Source organism: Quercus lobata, chromosome 12 (genome assembly GCF_001633185.2).
Source record: "Quercus lobata isolate SW786 chromosome 12, ValleyOak3.0 Primary Assembly, whole genome shotgun sequence".
Taxonomy (NCBI): domain Eukaryota; kingdom Viridiplantae; phylum Streptophyta; class Magnoliopsida; order Fagales; family Fagaceae; genus Quercus; species Quercus lobata.
The window spans coordinates 6873331-6890276 of NC_044915.1; the positions used below are offsets into that span (position 1 = coordinate 6873331).

Consider the following 16946-nt stretch of genomic DNA (forward strand, 5'->3'; position numbering starts at 1 on the left):
CAACTCAACCTAATTCTTCCTTCAGTGCTTATTCAAAAAATTGTTCCTTTAGTGGTTCAGTACTTTAGTTTACTCTGGAAAACAAATCTGATTTCCTCTTTGGCCTAAAAAGTAGCATTTGCTCCTAAATATGGCTGAAGATGAGCCGATCTAAGTATTACAAGTTCTGCATTATTTATTTAATTTTATTTGAATACGAGCCGAGCTTGAACTTATCAACAAACTAGATTACACTTGACTACTCTACATGAAGACATAATATTAATAAAAATTAAATATAACAAAATCATTATAAGCCAATATGAAATTATATATAAAAAGCTAAGATGACTTTCACATCTGGTTGTTGGGGGTAGAATAGAAGTCAAAATGAAATTCTGAACAAAGCCTACCAATTAGTTTAATAAATTAAAGGAAAATAAAATCATAAACCGTGGAGTAAATAAATACATAAAAAAAATAATAATAAAAAAAAAATAAAAATAAAAAATAAAAGAAGAAGAAGAAGGAATAAGAATTTAGCACCTCCCAAGATTTTAAGTCATTTTTGCTAAGTTTCAAATAAGCTCAAGACTTTTTTAAGGAAAATGGAGAACCTAAATACTGAGTGAGAATGAGCTGTGAGCACATAGTACCAGTGAAAGCTTGAATAGCTATTAGTGGGAGAGCAACATGAAAGGGTGGAAATTTAGGGCAACATATGGAAGCTTGGGAATTGAAAAAGTTGAACTTCAATACCAAGCTAATGGTTTGACGTGTGGTGGGGGAGTTTGAATGATAAAGACAAAAAAACTAATAGCTAGTAAATGAGTGAAAGTCACTACATAGACAACTAAGAACAGTTGGGGGGGGGGGGGGGGTGGTGTGGGTGCGGCGGGGGCAATTGGTTTTTGGTGGGGGGCCAATTCTTACAAAAATGACTTAGGTCTTCAAATTTACCTGCTTTAGACAATTTTTAAACAATTTGGGGGTGGTCAAGGCCCCCCACTTAACAACATAGTTTTGGCTTTGGGCAGCGATCGTATTTTTGCAACCGTTGGTTTGTATATTTTTCGCCCTTGGGTATTAATTATATTCTTGCCACGTTAATTTGTATGTTTTTTGCTAGTAAAATTTGTAATAGTTTTAGTAATTTCATTCCCGGTTTTAGATTTGGGTCAAGATTAAGAGTCAAAATAAATCCAACTATGCAAGGAAGATATGGCCTGGAGATATTTGGAGTATTAGCCCAAAAGCTTTGGTTCAAAGATATGGATTGGGGAATTTTACAGATTCAAGGGTAAAAATTTATATCCTAATGGGTCATAATGGATTCAACGGTAAAAATGATATTTTCAAAATGAAATTTTTAGTTTTTGATCAGTTCATGCAAAAGAATAATCTTTATTTGTTGAAAATGACTTTAATTGAGCATGAATGCATGAAATAAAAATTTGAGAGACAAACACACACAAGGGAGAGGGGATGATGTTTAATTACAAAAACACACCACAAACTCCACTAAAAAACTATAGTAACTTTTAAGGGAGAGTGGAGCAACTGCACTCAAATAACTTTGAAGGGAAAACGAGACAAGTTATACTACACATAACTCTCTCCCTTAAACACTATGTGATAATTACCTTCTTTTTTTTCTTTTTTCTTTTTTTATATATAGAAACAGACGCACACATACACACATGGGAAAGAAGACATAATTTTAACACAAAGGCACACCAAAAACTTCACTCAAAAGCCATATTAACTTTGAAAAGATGGTGTGGCAAGTTATACTTTACACAAACACATTCTCTTAGGGTGTGTTTGTTTGGAGGTGAAATATGGTAGATGGAAAACTTTGGAGAGAAAATGGGAAGGAAAACTTTTTTAGAGTATGTTTGGTTGGGTGGGTGAGAGGAAAATAAATGATGAGGTTCGGATGTTTTCTCTCCAGGCCCACCAAAAAGTTTTTCCCCAAAATAGAGAGAAAACTGAAGAGAGAAAATAAGGCTGCTTAATGGACAAAAATGCCCATGTGCACCCAATTCGTCCAATTCCTTTTTTTTTTTTTCCCTAGACGTTGCTTTTTTATTTTTATTATTATTATTATATATCCTGGGCTGTGGGTGTAATAGTTGATTTGTTTTTCTTCTTTTTTCTTTTTCCTTTTTTTTTTTTTTTGTTTGTCACTTTTTTGTTTTAATTAGCAATCATTTTTTAACAAGGGTGTATAAGTAAATTTATATAAACTCACTTTTTTTTTCATCTCTCCACTTTTCCACTCCCAACCAAACAAAAAGATGAGAAATTAAAATACTTTCTATCCTCCCACTTTTCCACCCCTCTAACCAAACGAACCCTTAAACAATATGGGACAATGAAATTTTGATTCTCATTGGTTCAATTGAAATAATCATCATGCAATGGAAGAAACAAAAGATAATTGTGAAATTTCTAAACATCAAAATTAATTATCTATTTTTTAAAATAAATAATTGAATTGTTAATTTGGAAGATTACATTCCGATTGGAATCACCCTTGTAGAGTCCCGATTTGTGGCCCAAACCCAAAGTATAGGGGATCTCGACTCAATGAGCCCAACACAATAAATTTGTAGAGAGTGGGTCAAAGAACTAGGCCCTAGTGAATTGAACAACGACTAATATGGAATTAAATGACAATCAGGCACAAACAAGATGTATTGACATCAATAGACTTTCGGTCCGAGGACGCTATAATCATATATATTGATCACAATTAAATATAGAGACAATTTTGATTACTACAATGTTCTCCTTTTTCTTTTTTCGATCCCTTATCCATGAAGAATCTTTCACCTTATATATCCTCCTTTGGATCGTCTTCACCCTCCACCTATTGATCATCCGAACCCTTACTTGAGTACCTGTCCTATGAAACACCCTCTCTGGTTTTCTGTGAGTTGTGATAGCCAAGGTAGTACTGTTCAGAGGTCTTCTCCACATAAATGCGGCCAGAAAAGTAGCTGCAGTGCATTTAATGCGGTAGTGGTAGCTTTCCCTTGGATATTTTTGGGTTTCCTTTATTCTCGTATGTTCATGAAGTATGTCTCTTTTATTGGAGTTTTCTGGAGAATTAGGTTGACAGATGGAGTACATATTGTGAACTATTTTCATCATGTCCAAGGAGGATTTCCTCCTTGGATTACCTCCCACTTGTTCCCCATATTTGAGACTTTAATTGGGAACGTTTAACAATTACTTGCTCCTCCTCGGACTTATCAATGTCCTCGAACAAGGCCCAAGACCCAATACACTATTTTGGGCCCTAGTTTGCATGGCTTTATTGTGTTGTTCTTGAGAGACGTGACTCCCAACTCGAGAGTGGCTTTTGCTTGTGTGTGTAACGTGCACGCTGCCTTCCCTATCTGTCCTACGTTCAAGATTGGCGAAATGATTTTCACGTTGAGATGCCATGGATTCTGCCTGATGTGAGCCTGAATTTGCCATTTTTGATCGTTGTTTTCACTATCACACAAGTTATTTCCCACAGACGGTGCCAATTGTAGAGTCCTGATTTATAGCCTAAACCCAAAGTATAAGGGATCTTGGCCCAATGAGTCTAATACAATAAATTTGTAGAGAGTGGGTCAAACAATTAGGCCCTAATGAATTGAACAACGGCTAATATGGAATTAAATGACAATCAGGCACAAACAAGATGTATTGACATCAATAAACTTTCGGTCCGAGGAGGCTATAATCATATATATTGATCACAATTAAATACAGAGACAATTTTGATTATTACAGTGTTCTCCTTTTCCTTTTTTCGATCCCTTATCCAAGAAGAGTCTTTCACCTTATATATCCTTCTTTGGATCATCTTCACCCTCCACCTATTGATCATTCGAACCCTTACCTGAGTACCTATCCCATTAGACACCCTCTCTGATTTTCTGTGAGTTGTGGTAGCCAAGGTAGTACTGTTCAAAGGTCTTCTCCACATAAATGCGGCCAAAAAAGTAGCTGTAGTGCATTTAATGCGGTGGTGGTAGCTTTCCCTCGAATATTTTTGGGTTTCCTTCCTTCTCGTATGTTCATGAAGTATGTCTCTTTTATTGGAGCTTTCTGGAGGATTAAGTTGACAGATGGAGTACATATTGTGAACTATTTTTATCATGTCCGAGTAGGATTTCCGAGGACATTGATAAGTCCGACGAAGAGCAAGTAATTATTAAACGTTCCCAATTAAAGTTTCAAAGATGGGGAACAAGTGGGAGGTAATTCGAGGAGGAAATCCTCCTCGGATGTGATGAAAATAGTTCACAATATGTACTCCATCTGTCAACCTAATCCTCCAGAAAGCTCCAATAAAAGAGACATACTTCATGAACATATGAGAAGGAAGGAAATCCAAAAATATCCAAGGAAAAGCTGCCACCATTGCATTAAATGCACTGCAGCTACTTTTTTGGCTGCATTTATGTGGAGAAGATCTCTGAATAGTACTACCTTGGCTACCACAACTCACAGAAAACTAGATAGGGTGTTTGATGGGACATGTACTCAAGTAAGGGTTCGGATGATCAACAAGTGGAGGGTGAAGATGATCCAAAGGAGGATATATAAGGTGAAAGACTCTTCATGGATAAGGGATCGAAAAAAGGAAAAGGAGAACATTGTAGTAATCAAAATTGTCTCTGTATTTAACTGTGATCAATATATATGATTATAGCCTCCTCGGACCGAAAGTTTATTGATGTCAATACATCTTGTTTGTGTCTGATTGTTATTTAATTCCATATTAGCCGTTGTTCAATTCATTAGGGCCTAATTCTTTGACCCACTCTCTACAAATTTATTCTATTGGGCTCATTAGGCCGAGATCCTCTATACTTTGGGTTTGGGCCACAAATCGGGACTCTACAACCCTCATCCTCATCCAAAGAATATTCCATTTTGATTATAAAAAACCATAGATTTTTTATTTTAAAATACAAACCATTATAATAATATAAAAAGACTAAAGTAAAATTTTGGCCATTAAAATTTGGAGTTATTTTCATTTTGGCATTTTATTTTTTCAAATTTTCATTTTGCCTTTTCAGGTTTGATTCCATTATCATATTAGCCCTACTGTTGCCCATTTTAGTTAATAATCTGACCATTATGAGTATGTGTTTGGATTCACGTTGCGAGCGTCTGCGTTTCAGATTTCAGCGTTCTCTTTTTTTTTTTTTTTTCTTTTCATGCGTTTCAGGTAGACAATTATCACTATAGTAGCACTGTTCACGCACTGTTCATGGGACCCACAACTACTTTATTCAGAAAAAAAAATATTAAAAATGGGTTCCATGGCACTATTCACACATTTAAAAATTATTTTGCTACAGTGTTTCAGTTTTCAGTTTCAGCAAAAATAAGTTGTATCCAAACGGACATTAAGTCTCATTGTGGGCTGTGTGGCATACCCTCATTCGCTGATGGGCCTTATTGGGTGCAAGACTGGGCCTTGAGGTGGGCCCTAGATACATGGAGACATGAAGTAGATCAATGTATTGTGGGCTTTTTGTCTTAGAACTTTGGGTTTGGGTTTTCAAAGCTTTGTTGGAAATGAAGATGCCCTCAAGGCTTGTTTGTATTGGCCCAAGTATTGGCCATTCAAACTCTTGGCAAACATTCTTAGACTAGGCAGGGAGGGCATGTAATACTTTCCCACCTTGTAGCTTAACCTCCAAATTTTATATTTTGGGATATAGGCTAGAGTATCTGATCCATGTAATTTTCATTTCCCTCAATAACATATGACTAAGCCCTTGTAACATTGATTTTGGAATTGATATACCATTTTATAATTTAATAAATTCTCGAGGTTTTTCTTTGTTTTCTTTATTTCAAATTAAAGTAAGTTGCAATTTCATTGTAAATCCCTTAATTTAAGAGGAAGTATATATGTAGTTGAGCCTCCATTATGAAACTCCTTTATTGAGGGATGCTAAATATCTCGCCCCCTCAGGTTGCAATTCTCACAGCTACCTAAAGCAAATCTAGGAGGTGAGAAACTAGAAGCGTAGTTGAAAAGGGATGTTTGAAAGTGGAAGGAAATTATCAAATGCAAAAGGGAGGAGATTAGTGCGGACACAAGGTACAAGCCCCCAATTATACGCATGTATGGGAGGAAGAGCAAAAAGAAGACGGCCTAACTTGTGGCCTTATGAATGGAGCCTGCTAGTAATTGGGCTTGAGATTAAGCAAGCCTGAGCATTTAATAATTAGGGTTTCTTTATATGTTTTTATTGTTAGCTATTTAAGCACTTTTTCTGATTATTGTAAGACAGTTTTGAGAATTATAAAGAAAACATGTGTTTCTTTTTACACTAGTGCCGACTCCAGTTTTGCTTGGTGCTGACTCTAAGCAACCTTTAGGTGCTGACTCCTAGGGTTTATTTTTGATTCTATTGTTGTTTATTTGTTCCATTGAAATAGTGTGGTTGTCCTATGTCAGAGACTTTATATGCTTGTGTAAGGGAGGATAAGGATTCAGCTTGAGGTGAGAGCACAAGAGAGTTTACTGCTGCATTGAAGTTGCTATGACAGCCACAAGAAATTGATGTCCTCTATGTTGAGTTTAGATATGTACTCTCCATTAGGGGAATTTACTGTAAGATCTCTAGTTTGCTTATTTTTTGGGATTGACATTGTTGTACTTTTAGATTTAAGGTGCTTCTCTTCTGTGTTTTAATTGCAGTTGCAGGGGAGTTTGAGTGGCAATCTATGGAATTGCAGTTTTGGGTTCTGCAGCATTTATCTGCTTGTCACTTTTGTCTGTGCTCATTGTTCTATCTCTCTTTGGGTAATAGTATTGATCTCATTTATAAATAAAACAATATATATATATTGTTATTTTTCTGTGTAATTTAAACTGCTAAAAGGACATTGAAATTACAGTTCAACAAAAACATATTGCACACTTTATCATTGGAATTAGGCTTTTAATTATTTTTAAAAAAAAAACACAAACTCTTGCAAATAAAATGGAAATTGATAAAAAAGCAACTAACTCAAGTTAAAGGCTAGTATATCTTAAATTTATGGTAGCTCCACAAACCCATCACAAAATTTGAAAACAAAACCATATAGACCTGCAACACTACAAAACCAGTAAACCCACCGATAACACAAATGTTTGGAGGCCCTCTAGAAATAGAAGCAAATAGGTTGGCTTTTGCTATATACATTCATTCCTTATTCCTCTTAACTTATTAGCTTGTATGACCTAAATCAGACTTGTGATCCCAGCTGAAATACTTGACTGTGACAATCACTTCTTGTAAGCTATAGTCAGACATTGATGGTGTTGGTTGATGGCATCTTGAAACCCAATAATCAGACAAGGTAGCACCTTACAACTTGCCATAATGATTTGCAACCCTGTTTGAGAGTTTAATTATGTTAGTATATGCATGGACCATCGATCTCGTTATATTCTTCAAATCATAGATAAGCAAGTAACTTCATCTAGCCATCTTTAAGATACTTTTCAGGAGCCTCTTGCAAAGAATCACTCCAATGAGGCATAAATTTCCAAAACACAAAAGATTCACTCTAAGATGGTTGTCTGATTATTTGACCAGGTTTAAATAAATAACTGAAAAGGATCAACAAGAAAGGTCCACTTAAAAGTGAGTTGCATACTGCCAAGAGCCTTTTAGCTCAATTAGCACCTTCTAGTGTTTCCAATGAAAACATCAAGGGTTCAAATCCTCCCACCCTCAACTATCGGTGTATCAACAACAACAAAAAGTGGGTTGCATACTATTTGGTATAGAACATCTAACGTTATCAATTATCACAATCTGCCACACATAAGTAATACCGACATGTGCAAAAGGAAGGAACAATGTATTCAGAGTTTGAACTATCCTTCAGAATCAGCAGTGGTAAGAATCTAATACATATACTGTTCTTTTTCAGAAAGATGATGTGATTACTCGGACATATTTGAAGAAATTAAAAATAAATTTCCAAAAACAAAATTGACCTGACTTATGGACAACATAACAGATAATCTTGAAAATTTATAACTATTGTGCTATGTATTTAGTTTAACTTTACATCAATCTAGAGTAATCTTTTAGATCTACTAACAATTTCAAATATGATGGCCTATGATATTATTTTGCTGAGTTTCACATATATGAAAAATGAAGCAAAAGATTTGACTCTAGATAATTATGGCTGTTTAAACAAACTATTTTCGTGAATAGATCTCTTAAGTGGATTCAGTTAATGTCAAGTTTAATCCATGTAACATTTACGGGCACTTGCTATTGATTTCCTCCCTGTCACTTTAAAACCTTAAAACACAGCACATTGTGAAAGATTATGCAAGACTAATTATGATACTGGTTAAAAGCATTTGTTAAAACTTGTCTTTCATCTTTTCGTAATTTTCAATAATGAATTGGGACAGTTACCTCTGCTAAGATTCTAATTCTCTTCATCAAGGAAAATTTCAGGATGTACAGCTGCACTGTTGACATTGAGAGCCCTTTTCAGTTTTCGATGGTCTAGGACTTCAACTTCAACCAAGAAATCTGAACTAACTGGTCGATGATCTGAGAGCCTTATCTCTGCCCGCTTGTAGGAAACTTGTTTTATGCCTTTTCCTAACCAAAGTATACGATCACACCTGCATAATATATCAACTGCTCAGTTAGCTAAATTCCTGAGCATTTGTCTAAAGAAAGCTACATTTTGTCAATACTTGATCAATATTTCATTGAACATACTCAAGTTGACTCATACAGTCTTAAGTTCTAACGGATCAAGCTCTATTACTTGATCTGAAAAAATAGCTAATCCAATGCACTCCACTCAAGTTTTGAGTCCACTTGTTGAGTATCAAAGCAATGGAGCTCAGGATGTGCAGAGAAAAACTGTTAATTCTACCAACCTGACCCATACCAATGTGTTTGGACTACTTTTTTCCAAGCTAATGGGTTAGAATGGTTTCAAAACTAGAAAAACCAACTGGAAAGGTTTGGTATCAAGTTCAAAAGTTTTGACAAACAGGCAAACCCAAACAAATACAACAATTATGTTACCAAAAAAAATATATATAAATGGCAATACTGATTTTTTATTAGAACCTATTTTATATTATTTATTTCTTAATAAAATATGTAAACAACAATGCAATGAGGCCTAGATGGGCATTGTTAGCAATGATCCATCTTAGTTAAAAATTTAACCATACTTTTACATCTAGAATGGGTCTTCAGATGTTTTGGCCAAATTGTGCAGCAAGAAAAAATTATTTTTATAATAGGATCTTAAATGGTTAGATGAATTATTGGAATGATTCAAATAATTGAAATGCTTTTCAGAGTTACTGAAATAATCATTAAAGACAAAAGGCCCAAATCGACCTGATACTACTAGTCTAAATTGACAACCTAAATTGATCTAAAATGATCACATTTGGATTGGTTCAGTTTGGTCGGTTTGGCTACTATCCAAATCGTGATTTTTGGTTTGAAAAGACCTCCAAAATCAAACCAGTCTAGCCTTATGTACATCCCTAAATGATACCATGGAAAGTAAAAAATTTAAGTGATACATATTTGGGGGGGGGGGGGGGGGGGAAGACAACAGGGCACTGTTTGTTGCATACATTGTGTGCATTTACACACTGCCCAAAACAAACAGACTAGAAAACATGACTTAAAATCATGTATTCAATTGTATTTTGGCAGTGTGTAAATGCACACGTGTGCAACATAATTTTCCCTAAAAAAAAACCATGTCTTTAGTAAAAAGTATTAGAATTATGGTTAAGTGATTAAATTCATCATTTTCTAATGATTTAAGCTTTTAAGAGAATCGGTAATTTAACAAAAAACACAGCTAAGAGATAATTTTTGAGTTTTCCCCCATCAATCCCTCTTCCTCAACACCAGGTTCACAATCTTGATAGTCTCAAGAAAGTAGTGCTTACCAAGCTGGAGATCTCTTCTTCTCACATTCTTTTGGGTTTTCACCAACATATCTATCAGAGTTGATTTCATACTTGTAAGTGGGTGGAAACTCTATCTTCCCCTCTTTCCATCCATCAAATACGTGCCCACTATGGAGCTCCTTGCTTAGCTGCCACATAAAAGGATATCATTGAACATCAAATTTCCAATGATGCCAATTTATTTCCATCCATCAAATTTCCAATAATGCAAACTTAAAGCATTACAGGTCTCACCTGATCGTTGTTGAGAAGTTCAGCCCACCTTCTTAAAGCTACCAATTTCCTCACTTCCTCATCCAACATATTGATGCGATAATTCAAATCCCCAAACCAAAATATCTGACTGCTTACAAAGGGATCCAATCATAAATTTACATTCCAGGTAAAAAAATATTAGAGATTAAATAACAACATATTTTGATCAACTATTGAATAAAACAACAGTATCTGAACCAGTCTAAACATAGTAGACCTATGACCAAATTGAAATTCCATGCTGCAACAAGTTTCCTTACAAAACAAAGCTCACATGAAGATTTTGTGCTACATAAATGGAATTTCAAATGCGAAAATAATGCTTACTCATGGGAAGGAATTGTTTGTGGTTGATCTGTATCGAAGATAGATGAGAAATGGGTCCGCCGTATAATTTCATTAACATCAGAATTACGCCTCTGTTCAGCCCCATCCTTCTGACCAGAAGTCAGATGAGAACAAACAAAGCACATCCGGGATTGAAATAAAGACATGCTAACAGAAACTGATCCCTACATCAGCAACCACAATTTGGTTAAGACATCCAGTCAAATCGAAACAAGTAATCATCATACATGTATAGTGAAATGTCATCTCCCCTCTACAATTGATGCAATCTCTAGCCAGGGGCGGAGCCAGAAATTTTTGTTTGGGGGGGCTGATTTGTGTTGCTAATTTATTAGTCTATACAAACTTTTGTACACATACACAAACACATGTATCTATACACACACACAAAAAATTTGTATATTTCATAATGAATCCTTAAAATTTAATGTTTCATAGAATTAAATTAATCTTTCACCATCTTCCATAGTGAAATCTTTACAATTTTCATTTTCAATATAAGTTACCAAATTGTCTACCATTGTGAGTAAAAAAATTTCAATTGAATTAATAAAGTGTTCAAAGACATAAATGATCCAAAATTTTAAAAAATATGAGAACACATTTTACCATAAAAAATGAATTTGAAAAATAATATGTTCTCTATAACTACTAGACAAATTGGACAATTTTTTTTAAGAACATTATTGGACCAACTCAAATAGTTGGGGGGGGCCAAGTCCCATTTTTGAGGGCTAATTATTAAAATATTAAATATTTCTAAGTGAAAAAAAAAATTTCAAAAATTTTGGGGGGGCCTGGCCATGGCCACCCCCCCCCCCCCCCCCCTAACATGTAGCTCCGCCCCTGCTCCAGCCTGCCACCAATCACATTGCTTTGCATCATAATATGGAGGGCACTGTTTCTTGTCATAGACGTAAAAAAATTCAAGTGAACTAACCAATTATTGCTTACTATTTAGTGGCATGGAAGCAGCAACCCTTCATAGCATGATGCAGTGTGATGTAATTCTCTCCAGACTCTAGCAATAATGTAATAACAAGTAATTGTAGAGGTTAAGAACCCAATTATGAAGGTTCTATATTAGTCTCAGCCATTATGAATGTAGTTTTCAAATTTCACAAGGTTGCATCCAGGAAAGAGATTCAACCCCCACCACCATTCTTTTTAGTGTGTGTGCATGTGAGGAAGGGGAACACATTTGCTAAGAAGGTTGTTGCATTTCTATAATGAAATTAAAGGCACTACCTTATTTCCCATGTAGCCCATTAGACCAACTCCAACAGGAGAAACTTTCAAATTGTTGATATGTCTTCTGAAGCTCTTACGCACCCAAACTGATACGTATATCCCTACCATCTGCTTGCTGACAATCCTCACATACCTATGACGTGACTTCAAACAATTTTTGGTAACTTCATTAGTTTGCTGAGCCTGTGGAAGTTCAAGAAATTCATCATCTTCCTCATCAGAAAAAGTTCCGGATACATTAGATAGAGAATCAAGAACTTCAGGCTTCTCTTGCTGCTCCATCCACAACAAGCCTAAGTCATCTGAACTATGGTGCGAACGTTTCAATCTACTACATTCTAATGCAAAACTTTTAGGACTTGCTGGTAGAGAATTGTCTGTCGTGTTAAATCCAATTCTTGCAGAACTGCTGAATACTCTCCGCAATTTTGAATTGGAGGAGATCACTTGAGGGGTTGCATCTAATGAACGTTCAGGCCAGTCTAATCCATTATTGCAATCAATACCATATATTCTCTTCAATGGTAAATTCATTCCAAAACCAATTACTTTATCCAATGCCTCCTGTTCCATGTCATAATTATTTGTTGTCATGACGTATTCATCACTCATCATCTCTAATGTATCAACCTCAGCTTCAAGTACATCAGCAACAGAAGAAGTCCTCATCACTGGGGAGGGTGGGGCACTATAGCATTTGTATTTGCTTTCAGGTTCCAAAGATTTGTTGAGGGTTTTTCGTATGATCGCCTCCCATTTTGGTATGGGGCTACTATCCTCAGCCCCCAGTACATTCCCTGCATTCAAAGGGACTACCTCTTGGAAACTGGAAAAGCAAATAGATTATATTAAAATCAGTTGATAGACTATTAAACCTTCTCAGCAGCCAAAAGTTTTTCCTAATAAATGACCATTGTATAGAAGAGAGAGAGAACACTTTAACACGCAATGTCGACAGTCCCAAAATCATGAAGGACAGCCGCATGCACTTTTAGTTTTAGATTTAGATATAAAAGAATCAAAAAGATTATATATGTAAAGGGAGAAACATTGCAGCTTAAACAAACAAGAACATAAGACCATTCAACATGTTGCTTCTTGAAATGTGGAAAAATATTAGGTATATGTTTGTTTCCAGAGTACTTAAGAAATCTGCAGCAACTGAAATATGAGCAGAATTTACAGTTCAATGAACTTGAAACATTCTGGGTCTGAATGTTGGAGTAAAGCGTAGATGGATGTATATTATTTGATTTTAATGTGTATGCATGTGAATTTAGGTTTGCTTTTTAAGTGTAATACATTACGAATCAACATGCTCTCAGGCCCAAAAAAAAGGCTCTGGGACCCAAGGTGAACAGTAATGAGTCAATTGCCAAAATCCAGTTGGTAGCAGAATCTTTGCCAAGAACAAATGTCAGGCAAGGAAATCTACCATATTGGCTATGCAGTACAAACTCATTCAACCAAAAGCCCTCCAAAATATCCCTAGACTAGAACATATAAAAGGATAATTATGTAGATTAGACATGTATGTCCCATGGTAAAAAATTCACAGAATCATCTTCTGCATGGCTAGATAGATACAACTTCTTGTTAAATCTAAAATGAAGCCTTTGACTAGACCACAAAACTTAGGAACCTAAAAGCAAATAGGCATACTGATGAAGTCAAGATTAAAAGAAGAAAAGGTGTTGATCTATACTTGAAATGCAACCAGCATATACTTGACTTACTAGTAATCTAGTCATGAAAGGTGATAAAAACCTAAATAAGAATCATGTCGAGTATGAATGTGCAACCACAATGTTTGATTGAAAATTTAATGATTCATCCTTTAGATAATTAATCCATATAACCTTAAACCTAAATAAGAATCATGTCGAGTATGAATGTGCAACCACAATGTTTGATTGAAAATTTAATGATTCATCCTTTAGATAATTAATCCATACAACCTTAAAGCTATGAAAAGAATTTTGATAATTCTTCATTAGATCTAGTGCACCATGGACCTGGGATCCCAGGTTAAACTTCAAAGATTTGGAAACTCAGGTTCAATTTAGTTACATGTACTGTCTCCTCTAATATCATATGCCTAAACTTTGTTCTCTCCATACTTATAAGTAATCCAAAAATTCACAAATATAATATTCATTTAGGATTTAAAAGAAAATCAAATTGTATAACTTTGGCTTGTTGAGATATCCCTTGCATACTAAATCAATCTAGTCTCTTTTACATGGTAAGAGACTCAACATACAAGCTAGTAGTGTGTACAGATAATCATGAAGTCAAACAAAACCCAAGGAAGAGATCACCATATTCACATAAGATAAAGAATAAAGCTCAATAAATTTTATCAAAAGAAGAAAGAAATACCCAGTTCTGTGCAATATACCACTGATTCATTCAATTTTCATAGGACATCCCAGCATCTGACTACAAAGTTGGTCATTTTTTAAGGTCAGCATTCTACTATTTTCAACATATTCTACCTGAACTTATTAGCGAGATGGTTTTTAATATAAGTTTTTTTTTTTTTTTTGACTATAAAGTGTTCAAAAACATTGTTAGGCAGTATTAGCTTTGGCAATCAAATGTATATTAGTCAAACACTGAAGTTTATACAAGACACAAATTGACCGTCATCTAATGAAGCACAAGTCACAGGGATGAGGAAGTACTCACCCAAGAATGTAAATATCTGCTGGCTCTTCTGTACAAAGCCAGTCATCAATCTCAAGATCTTCACATGGAAGTCTTCCAGCAACATTCCATGTACCAATTGTCACCCTACAGTAAATAAATGTCATTATTAGAATCCAGTGAGAAAGAAAATAGTAATACCTATAGATAGCATAGGCAGGTCACCGTCAAACCTCACATCCTTTGTATTTATGTACTGCGCACGCAGAGTTTCTGATTTTCCTCTCCTGTGTCGTAACTGATACCCCTTGGAAGGTGTATCTGCATGAATGGAAATCAAAACCAAAGATGATAGTTATCAGATGACAAAATCATTAAAATATTAGGAAACTATTTCACATATTATTAAGCTGATTGACCAAAAGGTTTCTTTGGCTCCATTCAGATTTAAGGGACTAAGATGGAACTAAAGAAAAACGCTAATATAATTTGCATGATCCATACCATGCTTCAAATCCGAGGTCACATAAAAAAGTAAAACAAATTCTGACCACGGTAGCCTTCAGCTAAGAATAAACAATTAAAAATGTTCAACAAAGAAATAATAGCAAAACTATATAGAAACAAAACAAGGAAGATCACACAGATGAGACTTCCACAATTTTTAGAATTTAAACCAAAAGGAGCTTAACGCCGTAACCACAGATGTTCTTAGAAAAAAATAAGCACTGGTAAATGGTAAAACATTCCAGTAATAGTAAAGATGACAGAAAATATGCATACTTTTAATTAAACATGAATAGATATTGAGAAAGCAGTTTCATCCTAATAGGACCAATCAATTAAACAGAAAGCAAAGTATTGCCTGAAGTTTGACAGGGGAAAATGGATTGGTTCCTTTGTGTCCTATGGGCATGCTCCTCATCCGCTTGCAGGTTTGCATCTTTAAGAGAGCAAGCTGGAAAAAAGTTTCAGAAATCATAATCAAGCACAGAAGGCAAAACAAATAACTTGCAGTGGTAAACATGCTAAAACCATACCATCATCTTCACTCTCAGTTTCAGTGTCAACCTCATCTTCGCTAAAATCATACACCTTAGGCTGTATATTTAACCATTTCTTCATCACAATGGAAGGCCAAAAGGCCTGCAATCAAATGTAATTGGCCAAATAAATTATCAAGAAATCATATCTATATTTATATACAATCTTAATACACAAAAACTGGTAAAAGAAGTCCTTGATGACTTCAAAACATACCTCAGAATGCTTCCCTTGCCTGGTTCTCATTCTCTTAAGATCAGAAACTTTACACTAAAAGCCAGAAACACTTATGTACTAGACTTTCAAGCCACAGGTTCTTGAATCTTGAAACAAGGACAAGCATGCAATTGTCACTGTTCTAGCAGATAAATAATCAACTAAGAATTTTCCTAGACATAACTATATGAGACAGTCTATGGGTAGGCTTATTTAATGCCAATAAAAGGAGCACTCATGCGAGGACCAAATAGAAAGGACAGAAAAAATCTGGACATATCTAACAGACATCTTCAACCTCAAGTTGCAAAAAAAGAATACTCAATGGTCCTTCCTTACGTTGCAATTTTCAAATGCATAACATAATAAGAAAGATATAGTTGAAAATTCAATAGCAGACCAAAAAGTTCAATAAAAGCTAAAATGTCATTTTCATGACAACCAATGTGCAGTCCTAAAATCCGTTGATGCTACAGCTATTTCTTTCAGCAAGGTGGTGGGAAAAATAAGCCATTGACAGAGAGAAAAGTATAATATAATCAAAGAAACCCCACTAAGAAGAAATCATATATTCAATAATTGCCAACACTTTAATGAACCCAAAAGCTAACTACACATAAGCATTAAAAAAATCCAACTGGGTGCTCACAACAATGCAAATTGCTGACTCATCCACACACCTTAATCAGCAAATCACAATGATCCAACAACAGTAAGCTAATCTCACCCGACACACACACACTTAGATTCAATTCAGAAACCAAAGCCACAATGTATCTGCCAATAACAAACAGTGATTTAACACTAGCAACTATAGACCTATATATCCTAATAATAAACACAAACAATTATATGAAACATGATAACAAACCATTCATGTCAGTCATTCACAGTCACAGCCAAGATTTGCAGTGACCCGCAACATAGAATAAAATAATTAGACAAAATAAAGGGGTTGACACTAAAAAATAGAACCCAAGTCAATTGGGTAACTAAAAAAAAATAAATTAAAAAATAATTATGCTAAATCACAGCTGTAGACTAATTGGTAGGTCGGTAGACCTTTATTTGTTTTGTTTTAAAAAAATATTGACCACTATCTAACTGTATAATATATTATAATAGTAACAAAGTAATATTATAAAATAAATTGTACAAAAATGGGCCATGACATGAAAATGAAATATTGAAAAATTAAAAT

At 34.9% G+C, this 16946-nt stretch overlaps 1 protein-coding gene across 1 annotated transcript; it reads right to left on the bottom strand.

Annotated features, from left to right (window-relative positions):
- Positions 1-6984: 6984 nt before the first annotated feature.
- LOC115971914 (type I inositol polyphosphate 5-phosphatase 2) lies at positions 6985-16707 on the bottom strand. Its single transcript, XM_031092016.1, has 11 exons — positions 15746-16707; positions 15526-15631; positions 15351-15443; positions 14719-14806; positions 14528-14632; positions 11834-12662; positions 10565-10749; positions 10217-10325; positions 9962-10110; positions 8439-8653; positions 6985-7392 (listed from the first exon to the last, which is right to left on the bottom strand). The coding sequence occupies exons 1-10, from the start codon at positions 15773-15775 to the stop codon at positions 8452-8454; spliced, it is 1896 nt and encodes a 631-aa protein (XP_030947876.1). The 5' UTR covers positions 15776-16707; the 3' UTR covers positions 6985-7392; positions 8439-8451.
- Positions 16708-16946: the final 239 nt, after the last annotated feature.

Coding starts and splice junctions, on each gene's coding strand:
- LOC115971914 (XM_031092016.1), bottom strand. CDS start 15,775: ATGAGAACCAGGCAAGGGAAGCATTCTGAG. Junction 15,632..15,745: donor GGCAAGGGAAGCATTCTGAG/GTATGTTTTGAA, acceptor ATTTGATTGCAG/GCCTTTTGGCCTTCCATTGT. Junction 14,807..15,350: donor TTTCCCCTGTCAAACTTCAG/GCAATACTTTGC, acceptor CCATTCATGCAG/ATACACCTTCCAAGGGGTAT.